Source organism: Theropithecus gelada, chromosome 5 (genome assembly GCF_003255815.1).
Source record: "Theropithecus gelada isolate Dixy chromosome 5, Tgel_1.0, whole genome shotgun sequence".
In the NCBI taxonomy this organism is placed as follows: domain Eukaryota; kingdom Metazoa; phylum Chordata; class Mammalia; order Primates; family Cercopithecidae; genus Theropithecus; species Theropithecus gelada.
Window position 1 is genome coordinate 5949888 of NC_037672.1, and position 27674 is coordinate 5977561.

At 51.7% G+C, this 27674-nt stretch overlaps 1 protein-coding gene across 2 annotated transcripts in view; it reads right to left on the reverse strand.

Annotated features, from left to right (window-relative positions):
- TBC1D14 (TBC1 domain family member 14) overlaps positions 1–23490 on the reverse strand; it is a 122366-nt gene extending 98876 nt beyond the window's left edge. The window contains exons 1-2 of one of the 2 annotated variants that reach the window (XM_025384893.1): positions 23435–23490; positions 9274–10012 (exon numbers count right to left, since the gene is read on the reverse strand). In XM_025384893.1, coding sequence (XP_025240678.1) covers positions 9274–9995 — 722 coding nt within the window. In that variant the 5' untranslated portion in view covers positions 9996–10012; positions 23435–23490. Of the gene's footprint in view, positions 1–9273; positions 10013–22992; positions 23168–23434 lie in introns of those variants that run through there. The other variant, XM_025384892.1, reaches the window with a different exon arrangement.
- Between the last annotated feature and the right edge of the window lie 4184 nt (positions 23491–27674).

Genomic DNA, 27674 nt, shown 5'->3' on the forward strand with positions numbered 1-27674 from the left:
GGTGGGGAGGGGTGGGGAGGGGAGGGGAGGGGAGGGGATTCTCAATGAGCCTTACAGGATTTCAGGGAGCCCTTAAAAGCAATCAGTGTTCTCTCTGGGAAGAGATGTGGAGTGTGAGACGGACTCGACAAAAGAGAATCCTTCGTGCTAGTTTTCAATATGGAGGGGCCACACAGCAAGGAATTTGGGTGACTTCTAGGAGCTACAAGTGACCCTCAGCTGACAGCAATCAGGGAAATGAGGAGCTCAGTTTACAGCCACAATGAGCTCTGGCAACAGCCTGAGTAAGCCTGGAAGCAGACAATTCCTTAGCCAAGCCTGGGACACGGATGCAGCCGCCAACATGCTGTTTCATCCTGATAAGCGCCCGAGTGGAACCCAGCCACACCATGACAGACAGCCGTGTTGTTTCCAGCCACCAAATGTGTGGTGCAAGGATGGCTTGGGCCCAGGAATTCGAGGCTGCAGTGAGCTATGATGGCACCAGTGAAATCCAGCCTAGGCGACAAAGTGGGTCTCACGTTGTCTGCTGTTAGGCAGCAGCAAAAAACCAGGACAACTCCTCCGCTCAAAATTCTGCAGAGGAGTCAGGCCCAGTGGCATGGTAGGCCCAGCTATTCTGAAGCTGAGGCAGGATGACCGTTTGAGCCCAGGAGTTCAAGGCCACACTGCACTATGGCTGCACCTGTGAATGGCCACTGCACTCCTGGCTGGCCAATGCAGCAAGACCCCATCTCAAAAAGACAAAAATTCTTCAGTGGCTCCCCATTGACTCTAAGTCAAACTCACCACCATACAATGGCCTGTGTGCCCATACGGAATCTGGTCCCACTGACCCTAGCCCTTCCTTCTCTCAGTCCCCGCCAGGGCCTCTGTGCTCAAATGCATCAGGCCTGCCTGCATCCTTCTCCCTTGCTGGATCACTCTCCTCCCAGGCATGCGCTTGGTTAACTTCGTGACTGACATCTTCACGTTTTTTTCTTTCTTTCTTTCCAGACAGAGTCTTGCTCTGTCGCCCAGGCCAGAGTGCAGTGGCGCGACCTCAGCTCACTGCAACCTCCGCCCGAATGATTCAAGCAATTCTGCTACCTCAGCCTTCCTGGTAGTTGGGTTTACAGGCGCACGCCACCACGCCCAGCTAATTTTTGTATTTTTAGTAGAAACAGGGTTTCACACCCTGTTGGCCAGGCTGGTCTTGAACTCCCAACGTCAGGTGATCTGCCCACCTTGGTCTCCCAAAGTGCTGGGATTACAGACAGGTGTGAGCCGCCCACCTGGCCAAGGCTTTGCTTCAATCTCTCCTTCTCCTTCAGGCCTATCCTGACCAGCCTATTCATTGTGTAACCTGCCTTCTCCGTTCCTCCCAGGACCTTGTACCACCTCTGCTTGCTGGCTTTCTCCGTTGCTCTTAAGTCTGCCAGCACATACCCTCCATCCACTCACTGTGTTTACCATCAGTGCCCTCTGCTACACATAAGCTCTGCAAGGACAGGGGCTTCGTTTTGTTCACAAATGAACCCCAAGCACCTAGAACAGTGCCTTGGCATATGGCAGGTGCTTAGGCGATATTTTTTTTACAGAATATATAATGACAAACATATTTAAGAATCTAGCACAGTGCTTGGTACATAGCAGCCACGCAAAAAAATGATCGTTATGGTTGTGATTTGCTGCCAAGAGAAAACAAAGCCCAGCAAAGCACAGGGAAGTGGCACACCCTTACAGGTCCAGCTGTTCTTTCTGAAGGTGGCTGGACCACTGGCAGGTCTGCAAACAGCATCTGCAGCAGTAACCAGACAACCTCCTGTGTGTGTCCAGCACACAAACACACAGATGGCGTCCTATGGCTCCTTTCAGCCATGTGTGCAGTGGCACCATCAGCTGCACGTCTCCAGACATGAACCGCAACCTCAAACTGAAGCTCACCCAGATTTAAAGAAACGTCTCGGGTCAAGGTTACCAGTGACCTCCCAGGTGCTGAATCAATGCTTGGTAAGAAACCAGCTATGTAAACCAGTGGCTGGAAAAGAAGTGCAGACGTTCCGCAATCGAGAGGTAGTCGAGCTGCTGAACGTCCACCTGGTACAAGAACGCACAACCAGGGAACTTAAACCCTTGGGATGGGGGAATCCAAACAGTGTCAGAAGACCCAGAGTAAGGCCGGGCGCCGTGGCTCACGCCTGTAATCCCAGCACTTTGGGAGGCTGAGGCGGGCAGATCACGAGGTCAGAAGTTCGAGACCAGCCTGGCTAACATAGTGAAACCCTGTGCCTACTCAAAATACAAAACTTAGCCGGGTGTGGTAGTGCGCAGCTGTAATCCCAGCTACTCAGGAGGCTGAGGCAGGAGAATCGCTTGAACCTGGGAGGCAGAGGTTGCAGTGAGCCGAAATCACACCACTGCATTCTAGCCTGGGCGACAGAGCAAGATTCCATCTCAAAAACATTTTAAAAAGAAATAAATAAAAAAGAAGACTCAAGTAAGTGTGTGCCCGTGCAAACACTTAAAGGCCAGTTTCCGAAATCACTGAGACCCCTCACAGGTTTTTTTTGTTTATTTTTTGTTTTTTTGAGATGGAATCTCGCTCTGTCACCCAAGCTGGCGTGCAGTAGCACTATCTCAGCTCACTGCAACCTGCACCTCTCAGATTCACGCCATTCTCCTGCCTCAGCCTCCCACCATGATGCCCAGCTAATTTTTGTATTTTTAGTAAAGATGGAGTTTCGTCATGTTATCCAGGCTGGCTGGTCTACCCAACTCCTGACCTCAAGTGATCTGCCCACCTCAGCCTCCCAAAGCGCTGGGATTACAGGTGTGAGCCACCGCCTGGCCTCACAGATTTTTAGTGAGGAATAATCGGAACCATCCTACGAGTTCCTTGCTTGCTAAAATCCTTTCTGCTTCTCTCGGGCTCAAGGCCTCCAGGAAGCACCTGCAGTGATTCTGCTGTATCTCCCTCCCCTGTCGATGGCCAGCCCACAAAGGCCACCAACCCAGCAGCAGGCCTCGTGACAAACAGCTGACTCCAGCCTCACTCCCACACTTTCAAATGCCTGGGGTAACTGGAGGAGGAAGAGGCATTCTCATCCTGCTGGCCCGCGATGGCTCAAGAAGCAATTCTCCAACCGTCTTCCCAGTGAGGAGCTTCAGTGCCCTGACAGATGCCACCCAGCTAGCCTCCCTGACCCGGCTTACAGCTCTGCTCACTTCCTGTCTTTCGCAGAGGATCACAGTTCCATCACTGCCCTGCAAAATCGCCACAGAACCTCTGATTTCCCGTTCATCTCCTTTTGCTCTCCCAGCCCCACGTGTCCCCCTTTCTGATCATGTTACACATGTTACAAGAGACGGGATGGTGTCTTTTGTAGAAACAGCACGGACTTTGGAGTCAACAAGTGAATGTTCAAATCGCAGCTCTGCAGTCTGTGCAGTTAGCCTTTCTGAGCCTGTCTCCAGTGAGCTGTGAAATGCTTTAGAAAGCGACTGAAGAGGCTGGCCCAGAAGCTGAGCTCAGAACAGGGCAACTGCCTCCTCCAAAGGGAGCTGCTCATCTCGACCCTATCAAGCTAACAGTTCAACTCATTCTCATCAAGGCAGCCCATCAGCTCCTGTGCAGACTTTCATCTTACCCCGTCTGGCTGTGACAGGCTTTGAGTCTTGAGACTAAATGTCGTCCTCAAAGTCCTGCCCCATCTGGGCGTCCACCATCTCTCTGGGCTCCTCTCCTACCCCTGCCCCTCCTGAGCACCTCATGCTACGGCACCTTCCCAGAAAGGCTGGGCTCTCTCCTGCTCCCATGACTTTGCACGAGCTGATCCCTCACCATCTCCACCCTCATGCGGGTGGACAGCACTTTCGAAGGCCGGCCGACATCTCAGCCCTGTTCTTTCTTTCTGGGCTGTCAACGGGCTTTGCTGCTTTGTTCACATCTCTCTCCAGATCCTCATCACACAGTAGAGGGACTGACCCAGTGGCCTCCAGCACTAGTCTGCCCATCTTCGAATCTTCTTGCTTCCCTACTGCCTGGCACTTGCCGCCCAACACCTTGATCAGAATGGTCCTTTCATTGTGGCAACTCTAATGTAAAGTACGTACCCCTCAGCTCGTTTTGCAAACAAGGACACTGAGCCCCAGAGAGACTGATTACCTGCCTTACCCAAGACCACACACCAGCAAACAGTGACATCAAGAGACCAGCACACCCTCCCAGGATCACAGCAACACACAAGCTCATACACACCAGCAGCGACACAGGTACACAGCAGGTGCCAACTGTATATCCATAATGCCACGGCAAAGTCACCAGCCATATTAACAAACTGTTTGCACAGAAAAGGCATAGTTACAATGTTCCATCTCAGTTCACTAGAGCTAATTCTAAGACAGCCAAATCAGGAATAAATTACAGTCAGGCAACATAAAAACACAGACTAGACATTAATGTGCCTGCAATGTGCCCAGCATGTCACATCTATGTACACTCCCTCCCATTTAATCCCAACAACCCTTAGAAGCATAAACTTATTCCTGTTTCCCTGTATCCTTGGGCAAACCACTTAACCACCCCTTGCCTCAGTTTCCTCACATGTAAATGAAAATTCACAGTACTTACTTGAATTAGTCAGCTTTCGGTGCAGGATACAGAAACTCGGCTAATTTTTGTATTTTTAGTAGAAACGAGGTTTCACCATGTTGGCCAGAGTGGTCTCAAAGTCCTGACTTCAGGTGATCCACCCGCCTCGGCCTCCCGAAGTGCTGGGATTACAGGCGTAAGTCACCGCACTGGGGCCCCTCACATTAACTCTTTACAAGAGGTGCCATTAACCCCATGTCACTCAAGTACACACTGGCAATCGCAGAGGCTAAGTGACTTTCTCAAGATCACACAGTACAAAAATGGCAGAGCTGTGGTTCAAACTTGGGCCACAGTAGCCCCCGCTCTCAACCACCAATATTCTTGTCTGCCTGTGAATTACCCTTGGTGCCAGGGTGAACCAGACACAGGCTTGGCCCCCAAGGAGCTCCCAGCCAGGTCGGGAAGCGGTCTGGAAAAATCCATCATTCCAGTTCTTTAAACACAGCCAGGTGCCCCCACCTCCCAGCCTGTCACAAGCTGTTCTCTCTGCCCCACACCTTCACTGGGCAAGCTCCCAATCCTTCAATGCAGTTCAGACACCTCTCCTCAGCAATGGGCACTCAGATCATCTGAGAGCTCCATAAAGGGGCTACACAAGAGACGATGTACTTGGTCAAAGCTAATTCTCAACTTCCAGACCAATGTGGATTAGGAGATTAAATCCCTGGCTTCACAGAGCCCAACCCTATCTCCTGTGGAAAATAAACCCGTCCCAAGCATGTTACTGACTTTCTCTTACACTTGCTGTCCGGGTTTCTAGATAAATACTCCTAATCTACACTGGACTCATATGATCCCTTAACACGGTCCCACTCTTCTATACAAATGAAAATCGTCCTCAAATTACTTTAGTAAATTTCCTTCAAAGAAGCAAATCCCAGCACTTATTCTCAAAGGCTGGGTGAGTCTGCCAGCCCCTCCCTGGGGTATCTGGCAATGTCTGGAGACATTTTTAGCTGTCACAACTGGGGGAGTGCCGCTGGCATCTCGTGGGTGGAGGCCAGGGAAACTGCAAGGCATCTCCAATGCACAGGACAGCCGCCCACAACAAAGACGCATCTACCCCAAAACATCGGCCAGCGGGAGAGGCCCTGCTCTGACTTCTTCAGCAACAGGTTGACACAATTCAGCACAATATGGGAGAACTAGAGAAAGCTTTAAAAAAACTTATTTTTTAGAAATGAGAATATTTCTGTTAGAACCACAGAAAGCTACTACTTCCGGAGTGCCAAGAAGTTAAATGCCCTATTTGATCTCTAACCTTATACAGTAGTTTTATTCCCTACTTAAGGCTCAGAGAGGTAACTTGCACAAGGCCCACGGCGATTCAACAGGAGGGCTCACGATGAAGCCAGGCGGCATGAACTCCTGAACCAGCACTCGTGGCTGCAGTGCCGCCCCCTCCCCACCCAAAGTAATAGCACTTGTGCCCGCCCCCATAGCCTGTGAAATGCCTTGTGTGTCTACCTCATCAGATTGTGAGCTCCATAAAGGCAGCGACTCTCTCTAAAGCTCAGGCTGGAGTCTGGGACACAGGTGCTCATTAGTGTGGGTGAAGGACAAAAGCAAGCCGGGCCTGCAGCTTCTGGGAGGCTGTGGTCAGGCCTGGCCAGCCCTCCTGTCACTCCCCTCCTCCCATCTCACCCGGGCCACCTCATCAAGCAGCCAAGGTCATCATCCCTGCCTGTCTCTACCCTTCCCTCTGAGCATGTTCTCCTAGACTACACTGTCCACATGTCCTTCCCTAACCCAGAGACTGATTCACTGAGGACAAGGAAACCAGAAAGCAAGACAGTGAGGGGACAAAGTGGGGTAACAGGATGGCTCAGAAGCCAGGGCTGGGAACCCCAGAGGACCAGCTCTAGCCCCAGCCCTGCTCTCCACAAAGACTCACAATGACCACAGTCCTCTGGGTACCTGCTGGGGGCCAGGCCCTGGGCTGAGTGGATGAACATTGGCTGTAACTCCATTTACTCACCTATAAAATGTTTAGTGAGCTCTAAAGATTCTGGAACAGAAACCCTTTCCCCGCAAAGGAACTCTAGATGGAAACTCTTCTCTAACATTTTTAAGACTCTAGGACAAAAAAAAAACCCTAGACTCTGTCCATGTCATCACTTGTTTTGAGTTATTTTTCATTATATTCCATTATCTTCCCAAAGGTAGTTCAGAGAGGCTCACAATAACAATGTCACAGCCATCACAACAAGGATAAGGAGACAGGAACCAAGGAATAAAAGAAGAGACGCTTGTTTCCTGCAGCGCAAAGCTGAGTATGATTTTCAAGAAACAGTAGCTTTAGAAATGATCTAGAAATTGCATAACCAACGATGCTTCCTTTCAAAGGGGAAGAGGATCCAACACACACAGCTCAGTCAGCTGAATCACAACGGCGGCAGACACAGCAATGTGGCCATGATCGCCACAAGCAACTGATACTTAAAAGTTTACTACGTGTCTGGATCTGCGTTAAATTTCTCACATGCTAACCCATGTAATCCCCACTGCCACGGAAGGAAGGGTTCATTATCCCCACTTCTTAGGTGAGGCAGAGGAGACAGAACACGCAAGGACAAAGGTGAGCGTGTGGCGTTCGTCGCAGCATAATGGGCACACGTGCCACGCTCCTCCACTCACAGTTTTAGGAGTGAGAAAACTGACTGGGAGGTGAAGGAACTTGCCCAAGGCCACAGAGCTGGACACGGTGCAGGTCAGTTGAATTCCAAAGCCACACTCCTTCCACCATGCTGTTTCCCGGCCAACCCCATTTCGAGCAAGGTTTCCCAGATTTGCCAAGAAGCCCAGGTGATTCTGAAAACCCATCCTCAGGCCCTTCTCGCTGAGCTTCTGATTCTGTATGTTCTGGATGGATCGTGAGGACCGCGTGGAACAGGTACCAGGTATTGTTCATAAGCGGGGACAGTTGAACACACTCGTCTGAGCACAGGGAAGTTCCGCCACACAAATCTAACCACAGCAACACCGTGATACGGCTACAGCCTCAGAAGGGATAGTGACAAGATCTCCCCCAAAGTTCCCGGGTTCCTCCCACTGAGGGCAATCGCTTAGTTACTGTGTTCTGAAACCAGGAACTGTGCTCATGGTACCAAGATACCTATCTGTCAGCACATTCGAGAAGAAGGTTTCCCGACAAAACCACAGGCCACACCACAGACCATCTCACTCAGAACTGGGCTTAGGCTTGTCTGAGATGATCCTCTTTAGTTGATGAAGCAACTGAGGCAGTGATAAGTTAATGTGTTGGCCACAGTCAGAGTCTCCAGCTGACTCCAGCTGGCACACCATACCATCTCAAAGGGACACCCAGTACTGCAGTGTCTCACGTGGGTTCTGCTAGAGACGCACACACACGGGCAGTCAGGGTCAACTGCAGAAATGTTCCCACCTGTCAAGCCCTGGCCCCAGAGCCCTCCAAAAAGCAGCTATGGTGCACATCACAATTCTTTTTTTTGTTTGTTCTTTTGAGATGGAGTCCTGTTCTGTCACCCAGGCTGGAGTGCAGTGGTGCGATCTCGGCTCACCGCAACCTCTGCCTCAACCTCCCCAGTAGCTGGGATTACAGGTGTGCGCCACCATGCCTGGCTAATTTTTGTATTTTTAATAGAGACCAGGTTTTGCCATGTTGGCCAGACTGGTCTTGAACTCCTGACCTCAGGTGTTCCACTCACCTCAGCCTCCCAAAGTGTTGAGATTACAGGAGTGTCCCACCGCACCTGGCCACAGATCTCGATGCTCCACATATTCTCCACAGCCCCCGTGCCCTTCCTCCTAGCACGCCACAGTTCAGGAGTTCACATATGCTTGTGTGACGAAGGCGTCCACTCCCACCGCCCCCAGGCCACAAGCCCGCCCTAAGTCATTACCCAGCATCGTTTCTCTCACCATATTACCCCACATGACCAGCCCAGAACAGGGACTAGGAAATAGGCACTTGTTGAACAAAAGCCTGAGAGCACAAATGAGAGGCAGAAGCTGAAGGCGCAGGCCCCACAGGGCTTCAGGGAGACACAGGAACTCCAGCACCCGGGTGACAAGGCCCCACGGGGACGGGGTGCATGGCCGGGTTCAGCACGGTGGGAATGCACGGGGCTGCAGTGCAGCGGAGCACACACCTCCACAGCAGGGGCAGGGCCAGGGCACGCACACAAGAGCACAGACATCCAGGAGCACAGGGACACAGCCAGGACACCCGGCATGACAGCACTGCACTACGCCAGTGGGGGCTGGCACTAGAAATGGGAGTTACTCACAGGCGTCACCCTCACCACTGCCGTCTGCTTGGCCCAAGAAACGTTCATATGAATGCACAGGGCCCCGCAGAGGCTCAGGCTGCCGATTTGGTAATGCTGGCCACCTGTGAGACAGCCACAGCAGGTCAGAGGCAGAGAAGTGACAACAGACTGCAAAGGAGCCAGGGACAGTGAAGAGCAGAATCTCCAACAGACCAGTCCTTACAATCCCAGAGGACTCCGGGCTTCCGGGAAAAGGCCCAGTTATCTGTGTGAGACAGTGCCTGCCTAACACCACAGAGAACACACAACACATGTGAGACAGGAACAAGGAGACTGGTCTGGACTCAACCACCACGCTCTTCTAGAGGGCAAAGATGGCATTACCTTGCGAAGAAGCTACTAAACGGCCCCAATATTTTCAATTTACTCCCCTCCTCAGCTTCATGAATACAGTCCTGCTGGTGTAAGCCACTGGTTTCCTTGACAGAGCTCAAGGTGACGTTGGTAAACTGTGGGTCATCGTCATTCTCCAGGGTCACAATGGCACTGGAGCTGCTCGTGACCACAAGGTCCAAGATGTCCTCATTGCTGACAGACAGTGTGGTGGACAGCTCTGTCCCAAGACTGGACACACTGCAGACAGAGACATCATCGCTGCGGGTCAGGGCTTTGGAGGTCGGGCTGTAGAGCTTTACCGAGTCATAGCCTGTCCTGGGAAACGTGGAGGATTTGCGCACGCTCTGTTCCCGCTCGGCGCTGCTAGGAGCTGGTGGCGCACAGGACGGCAGTGCACAGGCGCTCTGGAAGGCCCGCTCGGGGATGAGGTCGGAGTCGGACTGCTTCCTCCTCACGTGGACCGCGCTGCAGGGCACAGGCTCCGGGTTCCCAATCTCCAGGGTAGGAATCCCCGAGTCCACGGACTGGAGGCTGTGCCGGTCTTCTAAAGCCCTGAGTTTCAGCTTGGGCCCGTACTCAGGCGCTGAGAGGAGTCGGGGCGCCTTGAGATTGACGTGTTGCAGGTTCTGAAGGGGGTTTCCTGGTCGACCATCCAGAATGCCCATCAAGGCTACGCCATTTGTAGAGGTGGAGAGTTTTCCATCAGTCATCTTGGTCCAAGGAGAAACTAGAAAAAACACAAACCTGGAAATTAAAGTGGATATAAAATTCAAAGATGCCACACCTCTGACACACAGCTGAAATGGTCTCATCTCCCACTTAAAGGAGAAAGCCTTGAAAAGGTTCCACATACCCAAGTTTTGATTCAAGTCCAGAAGCTAGAGGTGGTTTTTGGTTTTGTTTTTTGACACAGTCTCACTCTGTCGCCCAGGTTGGAGTGCAGTGGCGCCATCTCAGCTCACTGCAAACCTCTGCCTCCCAGGTTCAAGCGATTCTTGTGCCTCAGCCTCCCAAGTAGCTGGGATTACAGGCGTGCGCTACCAAGCCCAGCTCATTTTTGTATTTTTAGTAGAGACAGGGTTTCCCTATGTTGGTCAGGCTGGTTTCAAACTCCTGACCTCAAGCAATCTGCCCACCTCGGCCTCCCAAAGTGCTGAGATTATGGGCATGAGCCACCACGCCTGGCCCAGAAGCTAGAGTTTTAACATACATTGTCATGATATAACACAGCGGGAAGATAACCCAAACAAAGGATGTACCCGAGGTAAAAATAATCATCACTGCCCCTACCAGTCACATCTTCATCCCCAGGACAGCACAGGGAGCGTGAGAACTAGACTTGGGGGACGGGGGTGTGAATCCATAACCCATACATATGTCAAAGATCTACTTGTTCTGAGACAGCATTAAAATCCTAAGATATCTTCATTAAGACGGAAAACAACAACAAAATAAATTATGCATGCCATCTGCAGCAGCCAGGCCTCTCCACAAATGTTTCAGTCACGCTTACATGCATCTACAAGGCTGGGCACAGTATCCCCTTTACCACGGAAGAAACCGAGGCTTGGCCAGACTAAGAAACGGGTCTAAGATCACCCTGCTGTTTAACCACAGAGCTGGGATCTACAGGACCCCAAAGGAGACCACACGTAGGTTAGAAAGGCTTGGTTTAGGATTACACAAACCCAGGTCAGAAGGCCAGCTCAGTGAAGATAATTAATAAAAGAGAGTCAAGACCACAACCTCCGAGGTTTGAGTGAGTAGAGTCAAAACCGTCAGTGCAGCCTGGGCAACATAACAAGACCATGTCTCTACAAAACACTAAAAAAAATCAGCTGAGGGTGGTGGCACATGCCTGTAGTGCAAGCTACTCTGGAGACTGAGGTCAGAGGATCACTTCAGCCTGGGAAGTTTTAGGCTGCGGTGAGCCATGATTACACCACTGCACTCTGGCCTGGGTAACAGAGAAAGACCCTATCTCTAAAATAAACAAAATCTGTTAATCACATGCACACATCTAAGGCCACGTCTAAAGTTCTCTGGCATGGCCAGGCGTGGTGGCTCACACCTGTAATCACAACACTTTGGGAGGCTGAGGCGGGCAGATCACTTGAGGTCAGGAGTTCGAGAGCAGCGTGGCCAACATGGCGAAACCCCATCTCTACTAAAAATACAAAAATTAGCCAGGCTTGCTGGCATGTGCCTGTAATCTCAGCTACTAGGAGGCTGAGGCAGGAGAATTGCTTGAACCCAGGAGGCGGAGGTTGCAGTGAGCCAAGATTATGCCACTGCACTCCAGCCTGGGCAACAGAGCAAGCCTCTGTCTCAAAAAAACAAACAAAAAAAATTAGCCAGGTGTGGTGGTACATACCTATAATCCCAGCTACTCAGGGAGGCTGAGGCAGGAAAATCACTTGAACCCAGGAGGTGGAGGTTGCAGTGGGCCAAGATCATGCCACTGCACTCCAGCCTGGGCGACAGGGCGAGGTTCCATTTCAAAAAATAAAAAAATAAAAAATAAAGTTCTCTGGCCTAACCAGGCATGGCGGCTCATGCCTGTGATCCCAGCACTTTGGGAGGTAGAGGCAGGAGGATCACTTGGGCCTAGGAACTCAAGAGCAAGCCTGGGCAACAATGGGAGACTTTGTCTTCAAAAAAATTTACAAATTAGCTGAGTGTGGTGGCACATGTCTGTGGTCCTAGCTACTTGAAAGGCTGAGGTGGGAGGATCACTTGAGCCCGCCCAGGAGGTCAAGACTGCAGTGAACCCTGATAACACCACTGCACTCCAGCCTGAACGACAGAATGAGACCCTGTCTCAAAAATAAATAAATAAATAATCAAGTTCTCCGGCCTGAGACAAATGAGGAAGGGAGGGTATGCAGCACACTAGCCTGGAGAGCACAGTCCCAGCACAATGAGAACCCTGGCATCAACGGCTACCTTTGTTTTTCTTTAAAATGGCCAGGGGCAGTGGCTCATGCCTGAAATCCCAGCGCTTTGGGAGGCCGAGGCAGGTGGATCACCTGAGATCAGGAGTTCCAGACCAGCCTGGCCAACATGGTGAAACCCCATCTCTACTAAAAATACAAAAAATTAGCTGCGTGTGGTGGCAGATGCCTGTAATCCCAGTTACTCAGGAGGAGAATTGCTTGAACTCGGGAGGTAGAGTTGCAGTGAGCAGAGATCGCGCCACTGCACTCCAGCCTGGGCAACAAGAGCAAAACTCCGTCTCAAAGTAAAAAAGAAATCAGGTGGTGCGTTTCAATCTGGTCCATACAAGAGAACAACATGAAGAACAGGGCTTTGGACTCAGACGTTCCTGGGCTCTATATTGACTTGGGAGAATTAAGTACCACAAGAAAAGCATTTAATAGTCACCTGGCCCCCAACAGGCACTTTGTTGGTAGCTGCTATCGTCAGAGAGGAGCTGAAGGTTTTCAAGCACAGAAGAAAGAATGATAACCACTCCTGCTTGGGTGTCAGCTTTTGTAAGGAGCCTACATGCTCCTAATTAGGAAGCCTGGCCTGCCTCTCAGTGTCAACACAGCAAAAGCAAATTAATTAAAAGAAAAAGGGGAGCTAGGTGCAGCGGCTCATGTATGTAGTCCTAGTTACTCAGGAGGCTGGGGCAGGAGAACCACTTGGAGCCCAGGAGTTCAAGGCTGCAATGAGCTATGATCACCATTGCACTCCAGCCTGGGCAACAGGGCACAATCCTGTCTCCAGAAAAACAAAGGAGAGACAGGGAGGGGAGTAATCTCCCTCCTTCCCAGAAACTGAAGGAGCCAGTAAGAGTGCAGCGCTGAGGCAAAAATAGAAATGTGAAGGAATGAAATGAAATGCAGAATTCAGAAATAGACTCAACTACATATAAATATCTGATTCAGCCTGGGCAACACAGTGAGACCCCCCATCTCTACCAAAAGTAAAAATTAGCCAGGCATGGTAGTGCACAACTGTAGTCTCAGCTACTGAGAAGGCTGAGGCAGGAAGATCTCTTGAGTCCAGGAGTTCAAGACTGTAGTAAGCTATGACAGCACCATGGCACTCCAGCCTGGGCAACACAACAAGACCCTGTTTCAAAATAAATAAATAGGCCAGGTGCGGTGGCTCATGCCTATAATCCCAGTACTTTGGGAGGCCAAGGCGGGCAGATCACGAGGTCAGGAGTTCGAGACCAGCCTGACCAACATGGTGAAACCCCCCCGCCCCCCACTAAAAATACAAAATTAGCTGGGCGTGGTGGCACACACCTGTAATCCCAGCTACTCAGGAGGCTGAGGCAGGAGAATCGCTTGAACCCGGGAGGCGGAGGTTGCAGTGAGCCAAGATAGCACCACTGCACTCCAGCCTGGGTGACAGAGCGAGACTCCATCTCAAAATAAATAAATAAATAAAGAAATATAAAAAATAAAAACTTGAAATACGACCCAGTGAGTAAGGGAGGATTATTTAATCACAGTGTTACAGTAATTGATAATCAACTTTTCTTAGAAATTAGAACCACACTGTACTACACTAAGGCCAAAATACAGACAAAAGTAGAGTTTAATACAAAAGTGAAATTATAGGCCAGCATGGTGGCTCATGCCTGTAATCCCAGCACTTTGGGAGGTTGAGGCGGGCAGATCACGTGAGGTCAGAAGTTCGAGACCAGCCTGACCAACATGGTGAAACCCCATCTCTACTAAAAATACAAAATTAGCCAGGCATGGTGGTGCATGCCTGTAATCCTAGCTACTTGGGAAGCTGAGGCAGGAGAATAGCTCGAACCCGAAAGGTGGAGGTTGCAGTGAGCTGAAATCATGCCACTGCACTCCAGCCTGTGCAACAAGAGCAAAACTCCGTCTAAAAAAAAAAAGGGGGGGAAATTATCCAGGTGCTGCAAAAAATAAAATGTTTCTCCAACCTATAGAGCAAAAACTCAGGGCATGATCTGAAAGAATCCGGACATCACCTCCCCACACGTGAACACGTTTTCAGTGTTTCACAGCCGTCCCTGCTCTTCCCCAGAGTCATGAGCCCTCCAAGGCAGGGCCACTGCAGACCCTCTGTGTGTCCCCTGCTCCGGAAGAATCCCTCAAGTTTCTATGTTAGGAAACAACAGAATTCACAAAAGTAAGATATAATCCAGGTTGATTCAAATGTATACCAATTTAGAAGTTCTACGTACACTTTAATTAAAAGGAAAATAGAGTAAGAAACATTTTCAGCACACAGCTAAGAGCTCATCTTTGACAATGTCAAGGTCATTCGAATAATCAAAACACCATCAACACTCTAACAGATCAAACTGGCAAAAAGCCACACATGTAAGAGGAAATCCTCATGCTAAACAGAGCTGAGGGCCTCTCGCAGGCCCCACTGAAATTCTGGCTCTGCCACTTGCCAGGTAAGGCGACCTCAAATGAGGTGCTTAACCCTTCTGAGCCTCAACTTCCCTCTTTCTCGGCAGTAAAATGGGACAATACCCTATAGCTCACAGGCTGGTCTGAGGACAAACGAAATGAAAAGGTCTGGTGAAGCCACCGGCAAACCCAACCCCTAACTGACACACAGTAGGTGCCCAGTGAACGAGCCGCTTCCCTTTATTTTCTAGTACAGCAAAACACAAATGTAAGCCACAAAAGAGATGCAGGTTAGAATGCAAATTCTGATGACAGAGTAGACAGGAACACAAAAAAGTATATCCTTCCTAGGAAAATCAGTGCCTGGGTAAACAGAAGGCATCACTCACGTCTGGAATTGGAAACCATTTTGGTGAAACTATAGGATTTCATTCATGGCAATCCAAGGACCCTTCCCTGAATTGCCACCAAGAAGAAAGCACAGGAAGAAGGAAGGAAGGTCTGGCAGAGCCCAAAGCCATCTGGCTTTAAGTCGAGAAAGAAAACCTTTCTCTACTCCTCGCCTCTGCCGTCGGGGGGCCAGGGACAGCAGCCCGAGGGCCTCTCCTATGGAGAAGTTGAGCCAACTTTGAGGTCTTTGTTGGTCCCAAGTCCAGTTAAGTTTCTTAAACCTCAGAACAGGGCGTCAGTCTTCAGGGAAATAAGCCTAAAAGGGAAAATGTACTTCCGCTTGCAACACACTTTAAAACCAAACTCTGCAAGGGCCAAGGCCACCTGTCCTCAAGCACTTCCGCCTGGTGCCACTAGGGCAGAAGCTGCACTCCAGGCCACCTGCCACCTGATAGTACCCTTCATAGGGGAAGTTGTACAAACAAGGTGTGTGCTTCTGAGACAAGGCTAATGGGTGGACTGTGGACGCTGGCCAGGAGACCAACTGCAGATGGCCTGCCTCCAAGTCCACGTTTATAGAAGACAAACTAAGCCTGACTTCCCCAAGCCAGCACACAGGGCCCTCCTGATCCGTCTCTGCCTGCCTCTCTAGCCTTGTGCACTTGCACCCGGCCACCTACCTGCCCCCACCACCAGCCCACTCAGCCCTACTCACCACCACCTGGGGTGCCCTCCTCAGGTAGGCCATCAGGGGCCTCAGAGCCCTGGTAGGGTGTGGCACAAGGAGACACTCAATTGGTGTTTTCAAAAGCCACCTCCTCTGAAAAGCCTTCCCTGCCTCTCCCAGAAAGCTGCCAGGCCTCCTTCCTCCTAGGCTCCTTTTGGCCACACCCTGCCTGAAACAGCTATCTTACGGCTGTTCTCAGGTCGCTCTCCCCACTGGATTCTACGCTTCGGGCAGGCACAGCGCTAATCATTTCTGGGAACTATTCTCTGGTTAAATGCCTGGCATGGATTAAGGTTTCAAAAATCTACTTGCTGAATTAATTACTACTAACAACTGAGGTCTTAAGTGGGCAGATTTCAGGGACAGTCCCATCCAAGAAACATCTGCTGAGAGCTGGATTATGTTCCAAGAACTTGGTGAGAGCTGGAGGTAAGACTACGAGGAAGAAATCCCCTGCCACCAAGTTCCCGGACAGTGCACACCAGCAGCTGAGCAGTGACCAGCCTACACACTGGTTAGAGGCTAGACCAGATGGTGAGGAACGCTGTCAACACATGATGGTCAGGAAAGTGAAAATTCCTCCCTTGACAGATGTTTTCCAAAGTCCCAATCACTAACGTCCTAGTGACAGCATCCCACTGCAACAGTGACCACTGCAGTACGCACCCCTAGGTAGGCACAGGAGGAACGGACCCAGCGCCTGGCCCAGCACCCTGCCATGGAAGACACTGAACCCAAGTCAAATGGTGATGAGTCATCACTTTCCGGCCAACAGAAAGATATGAAGTATGGATAAGAGAAAGACCGTTTCCATTCCATGCAACGAGGCCATCTGAATTGTATTTACCTGTCACAAGACTCAGTTCCGCAGGAAGCAAAGAGGACAGCTGCCCCCGAGGGATTCAATCAACTGTCACTCCACCAGAGCCACAATCCTCACTTCAGTACAAGTCAGAAAGCGGAGGGTAGCTCTGCCAGTGACTCTGCATGGGGCTTTGGAAAACAATCCCGTCTAGAAGCAACTGCTTGATTTTCTCCTCCTCAAAAAGCAGTGGGAACGGTCTTGACCCAAGTCTTCATAAATAAAAGCAACTGTTTACAAAGGCCAAACCAAACGATCTAGGTGTGTTCCCACGGGGTAAAAACATCCACTTAGTGGCTTCAGGGAGAAGTCATGCTGCCGTCTGTGTAGACATCCACGGGCAGCCTCTTCCCAGGGCTAGAGCACGAAGCTCTCCCTGTCCCAGCTCCTCTCTGGACGCTCCACAGGACAGCTGCCTCTTCAAACCCCAGTGTGGCAAGGGGGCACTGTCCTATCTGATCCTCAAAGGGCGGTGTGTTCACCTTTACTGCCAAGCCTGCCATCATCCCAGCTCTGGCCACTGACTACTGGATTCTTTTTTTTTCTTTTTTTTTTTTTGAGACAGAGTCTCACTCTGTCGCCCAGGCTGGAGTGCAGTGGCGCAATCTCGGCTCACTGCAAGCTCCGCCTCCCAGCTTTATACCATTCTCCTGCCTCAGCCTCCCAAGTAGCTGGGACTACAGGGGCCCACCACCAGGGCTGGCTAATTTTTTTGGGGTTTTTTGTATTTTTTAGTAGAGACAGGGCTTCACCATGTTAGCCAGGATGGTCTCGATCTCCTGACCTCGTGATCCGCCCGTCTCGGCCTCCCAAAGTGCTGGGATTACAGGCGTGAGCCACTGCGCCTGGCGACTTCTGGATTATATTATTATTTATTTTTTTTTTTTCCTGAGATGGAGCTTCACTCTTGTTGCCCAGGCTGGAGTGCAGTGACACAATCTCGGCTCACTGCAACCTCTGCCACCCGGGTTCATGCAATTCTCCTGCTTTAGCCTCCCGAGTAGCTGGGATTACGGGTGCCCACCACCACACCTGGCTAATTTTTTGCATTTTTATTTTTTTTAGTAGAGATGGGGTTTCACCATGTTGGACAGACTGGTTTCAAACTCCTGACCTCAAGTGATCCGCCCACCTCGGCCTCCCAGAGTCCTGGGATTACAGGCGCCCGCCATCACGCCCGGCTAATTTTTGTATTTTTAGTAGAGCCAGGGTTTCACCATGTTGGCCAGGCTGGTCTCAAACTCGACCTCAAGTGATCCGCCCACCTCAGCCTCCCAAAGTGCTGGGATTACAGATGTGAACCATTGAGCCTGGCCTCTTTCTCTGTTTTTAATTCAAGTCCTGGCTCTGGCAGAAAGGACTGGACGTTCCAGGCTCACGGACATGAGCAGCTGCCTCCGCTCCCCAAGCGCAGATGACACATCGGGCACTGCGTTCCATGTCTATATCCACTAGTTCTGTCACCTCCACAACCATCCAAAGAGCTGACAGAAGACTGAGGTCTAAAGGGTGCTACGGCCGGGCGCGGTGGCTCAAGCCTGTAATCCCAGCACTTTGGGAGGCCGAGACGGGTGGATCACGAGGTCAGAAGATCGAGACCATCCTGGCGAACACGGTGAAACCCCGTCTCTACTAAAAAATACAAAAAACTAGCCGGGCGAGATGGCGGGCGCCTGTAGTCCCAGTTACTTGGGAGGCTGAGGCAGGAGAATGGCGTAAACCCGGGAGGCGGAGCTTGCAGTGAGCTGAGATCCGGCCACTGCACTCCAGCCCGGGCGACAGAGCGAGACTCCGTCTCAAAAAAAAAAAAAAAAGGGTGCTACGTAATAACAGAGCTGTGCTGGGCTAGCCTGGGTAGCTGGGGCACTTACTCTTTGCACTGCTATACACACGGCCTAAAAGAATGGATTGATTTGCATTATGTAAAATGGAAAAGGCCATTATAAAAGTAGTTTGGCTTTTAAATGGGTGATTCTTTAGAATAAAAGTAGTCCTGAAAAAAATTTCCTAGAAGCTCACATATTCCTCCAGAGGGTGAGTGGCAACTTTCAGACACTTGGCACTTAACACAATGCTGTTTAAGTTTCAGCCCACGTATGTTTCAGCAAACCAGGCAGAAACTGGGGTTATTGTTCAGGGTCCTCAAAGGCTCCTTCACAACCCTAAGGAGCTCTTAACTTACACTGACCACTGGTTATGATTAAAGGCACAGGTGGAACTTTTTTTTTTTTTGAGATGGGGTCTCTGTCACTCAGGCTGGAGTGCAGTTGTCTGATCTTGGTTCACTGCAACCTCTGCCTCCCAGGCTCAAGCGAGCCTCCCACCTCAGCATCCCGAGTGGCTGGGACCACAAGGCGCATGCCACCACACCCACCCAACTAATTTTTTGTTTGTTTTTTTTTTTTGTACGGTTTCACCATGTTGCCCAGGCTGGTCTTGAACTCCTGAGCTCAAGTGATCCACCCCCCTCAACCTCCCAAACTGCTGGGATTAGGGGCATGAGCCAGGGGCGCCTGGCAGAGACATTTTAAATTAAAGACATTCAATGCAAAATGTTTCAGCTTCACTTAGTGATTTGGTAAATTACTAATTAACTAATTTTCCTAAGTACTTGTGAAGTGACTGGGAGGCAAATAATACATTAGGAAGATATTTAGACTACTTAAAGCCGGTATAGTTTATACTCTTAATTATTAATAAGAGAAATCATTTACTGAGCATTTAGCATGTACCAAACACGCGGGGAGCCATCACATGCTCTAATAATCACAAGCCTGCCAAGGGCACTGAAGAAACTGTGAGATTCAGAGAGGCTAAGTTACGCACCCAAGGTCACACAGCAACAGAAACTGAGTTCAAACCAGATCTGACATCAAAGTTCATACATGGCCTGCTGGCATACTTATGAATACAGTCCCTAAACTTTATCCCCCTTCCTCTCAGCTCCTTTAATGTTGCCAAAAGGTGTATTCACCCAATAACCCTGATCATTCATAAGCTGAACACTTAACCATTCTTACACTTCCGTGTATGTATGTTAGGCTTCATATGAAGTTTTAAAAATAAAATAGGCCAGGCGCAGTGGCTCACGCCTGTAATCCCAGCACTTTGGGAGGCCGAAGCAGGTGGATCACCTGAAGTCAGAGGTTCAAAACCAGCCTCGCCAATACGGCAAAGCCCCACTATGGCGAATCTCCACTAAAAATACAAAATTAGCCAGGCCTGGTGGCACATGCCTGTAATCCCAGCTACTCTAGAGGCTGAGGCAGGAGAATCACTTGAACCTGGGAGGCAAAGGTTGCAGTGAGCTGAGATCACGCCATTGCACTACAGCCTGGTTGACAAGAGCGAAATGCCGTCTCAAAAAATAGAATAGAATAGAATAGAAGAGAACAAAACAAAATAAAAAAAGAAACAAAATAAACAGGAGGGAAAAAATAATGCAGGTTCCAGCAGCAGGCTGCCTGGGTTCAAGTCCCAGCTCCTTTGCTCACTAGCTGTGTGAGCTTGGACTCATTTCTTAACTTCCCTGCACCTTGGTTTCTTTCCTTGCAGTAAAATGAAGACAATAAGAGACCCTATTGGGTTAGGCAGTTGACAGGATTAGGGGAAGAAATCCACATAAAGTCCTTAAAATTGTGCCTGGCACAGGGTAAGCCTTAGAAAATGTTGGCTGGTGTTATTCTTTCCTGGACACGGATAGGGCCAGCCAACTCAGCCCCACTATTTTAGCAACCATTTGCATAAGCAAGGCCAGACACAGCCAGTCTGTGTCTACAAGGCCACAAAGTACAGCTTCTTCCTGTCACCAGTCTCTCTCCTCACACCTGCTGTGTGATACTGACGGGGCTCTGGGCCTCAACTTCCCTATCTTTAAAATCAACTGACTAGTCAAGCAGACCAGTCCCTGTGAGCCTTCCAGATGGACAATCAAGAATTCTAAACCACCCGGGCCCAAGAAACTTTCTTTCTTTTTTTTTGAGATGGAGTCTAGTTCTGTCACTAGGCTGGAGTGCAGTGGTACGATCTTGGCTCACTGCAACCTCCATCTCCTGGGTTTAAGTAATTCTCCTGCCTCAGCCTCCCGAGTAGCTAGGATTACAGGCACGCATTGCCACCACACCCAGCTAATTTTTGTATTTTTAGTATAGACGGGGTTTCACCATGTTGGCCAGGATGGTCTCAATCTCCTGACCTTGTGATCCACCCACCTCAGCCTCCCAAAGTGCTGGGATTACAGGCATTAGCCACTGCGCCCGGCCAAAACTTTATTTATACACAGTCCTAAAACACACGTTCAGCTGGTCATGGTGGTGTGTTCCTGTAACCACAGCTACTCAGGAGAATCGCTTGAGCCCAGGAGTTCAGATCCAGTCTGGACAACATAGCATGACCCCATCTCTAAAAAAAATTTTTTTTAAGTTAACAAACACATACTCACTTTCCTAAAATCCTCTTGTATTCTCTATGTATTAATGTTTATACTGACAACAAATCTTTTCCAAGGTCTCAAAGACTCCCCAAGCCACCGCCGACCTGCAGGGCAGGCATCCTGTGCTGAGGCTAGGACTCAAGGTTAGAAGCTCTGACCAATGGGGGAGAGAGATTCAAACAAGCTGCTCTGACTCTGAGAGAGGCCTTCTACAGTGCACCAGCTAAGGAATCAACCCAGAGTAGAGGAGGGAAGGTGGAGGCACGAAAGACAGGAGTTCACTCACTAAACGGGGAGTGGGGTGGAGACAGCACACCCAATGCTGAGGAACTGCAGGGGCTAAAGGAATACAGGGGAACAGCAGAAGCCAGGCCAGGCAGAGCCCAGGCTGAATGTGAGAGGGTAGGCTGGGGGCAGACGGTGAAAACTCAGTTGTACAAACAGGAATCAAGCTCAGCTCAGTGCAAAGCGCTGGGACAGCGGAGGACACCGAGGTGAGCAGAGCCTGGCCCAGTAGCCTGCCTCACTTTGAATCCCATCTCTGCCTCTCCCCATCTGGGTGGCTCCAAGCCAGTTACTCTGTCTCCCTTAGTCTCAGCTGACACCCTTGATGTTTCCCAAAAGGTGTTTTCACCCAATGACCCTGAGCACCAAGTTCATGCCAGGTTCTCAGTAGGACTGGAGATCTCATTAGGATTGTGGAGCCCACAATCTCAAGGGGTCAAACACACAGCAAAGAAGCAGTAAGAGGGTTGGTCGGAGAGGGGAAGCCATACCCAAACTGAGATATGGCCTGGTACTGGCCAGATAAACTGGGCAACAGGAAGTGTTCTAAGACTGCTCTAAGGACTAGCCCAGTCCAGGCAAAGCGACTACCAGTTTCCAACAGGCAACCCACCTCTATAAAAGCCAGACAAGACAGTAACTAGGTGCTAACATCCTACAATACTGGGGGCAAGACAGTGAGCATTTTGTCCCCAAGACCCCACCACGACTACCCTCCTCAGCTAGCCTCACTGCGTGAAATAACCAAGGTGATGCCCAGGGGCCTCCAGTAGGGTCAAAATGCACCGGTGCCCATAAAACCTTTCCAAGCAAAACTTCCAATTCCACGCTGGGGAAAACGGCGTCCTATGCAACTTTAAGACAGAAACGACCTCACGTGGCCTGGTCAGGCGCGGTCACTCCGGGACCCGCAGGGTCATTCCCCTATCCTCCTGACCAGCCGTTCCCATCAGGGCCGGGCCCCACAGCCTAGAGAGACTCCTGGCGGGATGGGGCCAGGAGTCCCTGGACTCACTCCTCAAGGCAGCTACCCCGGCCCCGGGTCTCAGCCGCCCGGGAATGGGAGTCTCCGAGGCGGAGGCAGGGGGATTCCCTAGCCCAGGGACAGAGGGTTCGCGTGGGGTGGAGGTCCAAGGAGGTCTGGGCTCCGAGATGAAAGGGGATTCCGCGGATCAGGGACTCCAGGGGTAGAGGCGTCCGAGATGAAAGGGGGGTCAGGGGCTCCAAGGAGGAGGGTCCGCTGCCCTGGGGGCTGAGCGTCCGAGGTGGAAGGGGACTCCGGGGTCGGGGTCTGGCGCACCCAGCCGCCTCCCCTCAGGCCGGGAGCCTCGCGTCGGAGGAGGAAAACTTTTCGTCAAGTTCCGGGAAAGGAGCGGGACACAGCGCGCGCCTCCGCGAGGGCCGCCGAGTCCCGAGTGTCGCCCCAACCCCGGAGGCCCCGCGACGGCACCCCGGGCGCCACGCACGCGCTGCCCCGGCGTGCAAGAGCCGCGGCCGCGCGGCGAGGGACACCCAGCAGGACCCGCACCCGGCTACCCGCCTCTCCCCGGCCGCTCCCCGCCTCGGCCGGCGCTGCAGCAGGTGGCGGCCCCGCGCGCCCTGCCCTCCCTCGCGGCCCGCGGCCCGCGGCCCGTCCCCCGCGGGAGGCTCTCAGTACCGGAGTTAGCGCGGCTCCGACGCCATCCCCGGGACCCGCGGGCCCGCAGCCCAGGCCCCGCAGAACCCGCAACTCGCGCTGCGAAGACGCCGGGCGCGCGGTAGGCAGCGGGTCCGGCCCGCAGGTGCGCGCGAGCAGCCCGCGGCGAACAGCGGCGCGCACCCTCGCTTCGCCCCGCCCCTCGCCCGCCCCCTGGACACGCCCCCACGCACTTGCGCCCCGCCCCTGCCGGCCCGCGCCCGCTCTTCCGCCCGTGCCGCCGCGTCTAGAGCTCGGCGCTCGCCCGACTGTCCCTCTTCCGGGGGCCGCCCGCCGCGGGCCTCCGGAGCGGCGTCGCCAGCCCTTTTTTCTCCCGAGAACCAACCGGAGTGGCGAGGGACTGCGTTGAGCGGGCCTTTGTGCCCGCAGAGCCCCCGCGGACATCCGACAGGGTCCCCCTTACCTGGTCGGCTGCACCCGCAGCCATCTTGGAAGTGGGAAGCGGCTGGGAGGGGGAAGGGGCTCGAGCGGGCAGGGCTCAGGCGTAGGGAGCCGAGCGGCGGAGCGCATCGATGGGGCGCCCCTGTCCCGGCCGGTGTGCGGGAGACGGCCCAGGCCCCGCCGCGGAAGGGAAGGTCTGCGTGACACCGGGGCTCAGGCCCCGCCGCGGTGGTCTTGGGAGCGGCGCCGTGGCGTCCTCCCAGCCGGCCTCAGTCTCAATCTATAAAGGGCTTTTCCGAACGTTCTCTCTTATCGCGCTGTGACACGGTGCCTGGCGCTGTAGTTCCCAAACTGGTCTGCACTTTAGCATTGCCTGCAGAGCTCTTAATATTCCGAAGCCCAGGCCGATTAAGTCACAGTCTCTGAAGATGAGATGGAAGCATCATCAGTTTGGGAAGCTATGTAATGTGCACGCGGATTTGGAAGCCACTGGCCTGGCGTTATCTGCTTAGTTGGCCTCAACATTGCACAAACTCCAGAGACGGGATCTATGATCAGAGCCATTGTACAAAGCGGGAAACGAACTCAGAGATGAAGCCCTCCGCCCAAGGACCCGGGTGGGTCAGTAGCTGAGAGGGGCAGAAACCGGGTTCCCTGCCCCAGGGCCCTCCACAAGTTGGTAGACAGAAGCCCCTGTTGACGGGCACTGGGTCTTCATTCCCCTTCTAGACTGTGGGTTCCATGAGGAAAGCCAGGATTATCTTGTTTACTGCTATTTTCCCTGGACGTGGCAAATAGTAGGTATTTGACTGTTTATTGGGTTGTCCTTAGATTCTGGGGACTTGAGGGCAAGAGGAGAGACCCAGCGCTGGGAGCCAGAAGGCCTGGATTTCCACTTGGCTTTGGCTCCTGCCAACCGGGAGCCCTGAGGGTTGTCATTGGCAGATAAATTACCAGAGAGGAAACCCGGGAGAGACTGACAACAGCCCAATCTAACGGAAGACTCAGCCACTCAGAAAGGTCAGGGGCAGGAGGAGTTTTCCCATTACAGGAAGCATCTGGAAGCATGAAATGGAAGATTTGTCTCTGCTGCGGTCTTTTGGGATGGGCTAGGGAACCCCGAACTTGGGTCTCCCCTCTAGCTCGTGGCTGTAAAAAACCTCACCATCTATGAGATATGACGCAGAAGCAAGAGGGATTTTTAAAGTCCATCTCTTGAAAGCAAACATTAACATCCCTCGCAGTGCTGCATCATAGAAGCTTAATAAATGCTTAAATTTCTGGGGGTTTTAAGTAAAAATAATACGAGGCCTCCTTCATACCTCTTAAAACAAGGCCTCCCCAGCTTTTTCTAAGTAAACCCTAGTGGAGAAGTACAGACTGCTTCAGTCGTGACTTAATTAGCAATTTAATGCGTTGGATTAATAGATCTACTTGGGGCTCCCAAATCCCTTCCAGCCCTAATTCTGAGTCTTAGGGTCTAAAGCCCTACAATGACAAGGAACCATTGTTCTGTATCCAGAACCAAAGTCTGTGGTCCTGCAGATTTGCACCTGGCGCCCTCTGCCTGCCTTTTCCTCACTGGCCATCCTGCTGTGCCCACCCCTTCTCTCCCGGAGCCTGTCATCACCTGCACCCGCAGCGTGATTTGACCCACGCCTTACCTGTTGCCCTCAGCACCCAGACATGCTCTAGACAAATCTTCATTGCAACTTGAGTCTGACAAAATTAAGAACACGGCGAACAGGATTTAGCCATGTGGCTGTGGGTGGCCACTTCACCTCTTAGCACCTCCCTCACCTTCATCTCTGATGTGCAGGTAATCCCGGGATCAGGGCAGTAAGCCCTGGATCTCAGCTCTGCTGGCTGCTAAACTGGTCCTTGGACGTCGACCCCCATCATAACTGGCTATGAAGCCATCTCATTCCCCATGCAGACTCTACCTGAGGTTTCCAGAAGGATTATCTCCCCTAAGTAAAGCCATCGCTTAGTGTGGACAAAAGCCAGGCCTCTTAGCACCCCCTCATGCGTTCCAGGCAAATGACCTACGCATGGGAGCCCCCAGGCTGGCTAACTCCTCAAGTCTCCAGGAAGCCTTCCCTGCTCCACCCCAACCCTCCCATATGTACAAGAAACATGGCGTCTCCACCTCCCAAGTTGAGTTGTAGTGAGGTTTAAACAAGTCTAAATTAAATGACAGTATCTAGCATGTTTGGAGAACTCTTAGCACGCCCCCCTTCTCCTCAGACACTGCATTGAGGGACCTTTTCCAGCCTGACCTCGGAGCCTCCCGAAGCTTGCTAGGCAGGAGGGGCCGGCTCACCTTGGAGTTGGGGAGGGGAATGCCTTTCCCAGGGTGTTCAGTGTCCATGGAAGACAGTCCTGAGCACCCACTCGGTGTCCGCTCGTGCTGGGTGCTAGGGACACCAAGGTGACCCACAGCCCACAATTCCTGCTGTTTTAGGGCTTCCAGGACAGACAGAGGTGGCATCTTGAAAATGCAGCCTTGGCCCAGCACTGTGGCTCATGCCTATAATCCCAGCACTTTGGGAGGCCAGGGTGGGCAGATGTCTTGAGTCCAGGGGTTCAAGACCAGCCTGAGTGACATGGCAAAACCCCCCATCTGCCAAAAAATAAAAATAAAAAATAAAAAAATTAGCTGGCCTTGGTGGCACACACCTGTAGTCCCAGCTACTTGGGAGACTGAGGCAGGAGGATCGCTTGAGCTGAGGAGGCGGAGGTTGCAGGGAGCCAAGATCACACCTGCACTCCAGCTTGGGTGACAGAGCGAGACCCTGTCTCAAAAAAAAAAAAGAAAAGAAAAGAAAAATGCAGCCTTGTCCCCTTGCAAGGAAAATGGTTATCTGACCAGAGGCATGTCTCAGGAAAGTCGTCACCAGGTGTGAGAGCTGGCAGGACCCTTAGAGAACATCAGGTCCCCTCTGACTATTCAAAGGGAGAACTGAGGCCCACAGAGAGGTGTGCGGAATGGCCCAAGCTCAGGGGCGGTAGGAAGTGTGCACACAATAAGGCCAGAGGCTTCCTGCCCTGCCGAGCCCGCCTGCGTCTCATGAGATACCGGGGATCCATCTGGTTTCCCCAACACACATTTTTGTCCCAGCTTTTCCTCAGCCCCTAGATGTGCGCTCCATTGTGGAATGGGTGCGTGACTCTTGCTGGTACCTGTGTCTCCACCTGGAGTCATCCCAGGTGCCCTGGGCTGTGCTGGCTGATTCACCTCTGTTATCACAGTTGATCCACACAAGCTGCCAAGCTGGCACCTGGATTCTCCTTTTCCAGGCAAGGAAACAGGCCCCAGGCGGTGAGGTCATTTAGCCCAGAGCTCCCAGCTCGACCCCCACGTCCAGAAGCTGCTGCCCAGTCTCCATCCTCCTTCCCAATCCCCTTGCCCCGGCTCCTGTTCAGAGTCACCAAGGGCGACAGCATGAATGAAAGTAACAGCAGCTGTGATGCCACACAAGGAGCTCAACTGGGCAATGGGCCCATCCCTATGGGGCAGGGGCAGATTGAGAAGCATTAATTTCTTTCCAAAGAGCTTCCCTTTGGCCCAAGGGCTCTCAGGAGTCCATGAAGAAGCAGATCCTTTCTGCCTCCATAACTTGGAGTGTCATCTCCTTCACCATGGAGACAGGACTTCTCATTTTTAGGACACAATGCCTGGAATTAAGGTTTCTCTTGTTGGTTCTGGAAATTGAGCAGTATGAGAAAAAAAAGCAAAGGCAGGAATAGCCCAGATGGCTAGAGATCAGCAACCTCAGGCACACAGAAGACAGCAAGAGCCACAGAAATGGCAAAGTGCCAAGTAAGCAGGGGAGCTGCGGAGAACCTCTGCACTTGGTGGCAAGCAGCAGCACTCAGGCCCGCACACCAGAGCCCAGCCGCTGGTGTCTCACAGTTAACAAAGGCAGTTACCTGTGTCCTAGCTTGCAGTCCATTCTGAGCAGCAAATTCAGGGAGCCGGAACTCCTAGTAGCCGCACATTCACCACAGGGCAAAGGCATGGGTACCACAAAAGGAGGCACGAACAAAACATTCTAACACACAGAATTCCTTCGGTCTCATAACAGAACTGAAGGGAGCCATCCTTATATAAAATTATCCCCAAACTGAGGCAGACTGTCGTCAAAAAATGTTCACCACAGTTTTACCATTCATAAAATGGGAGCAGTCTCATGTTACAAAAGTAACATGGACATAATGTACATGTCCAGCAATGAGGGAAGGGAATGGAGTAACTCAAA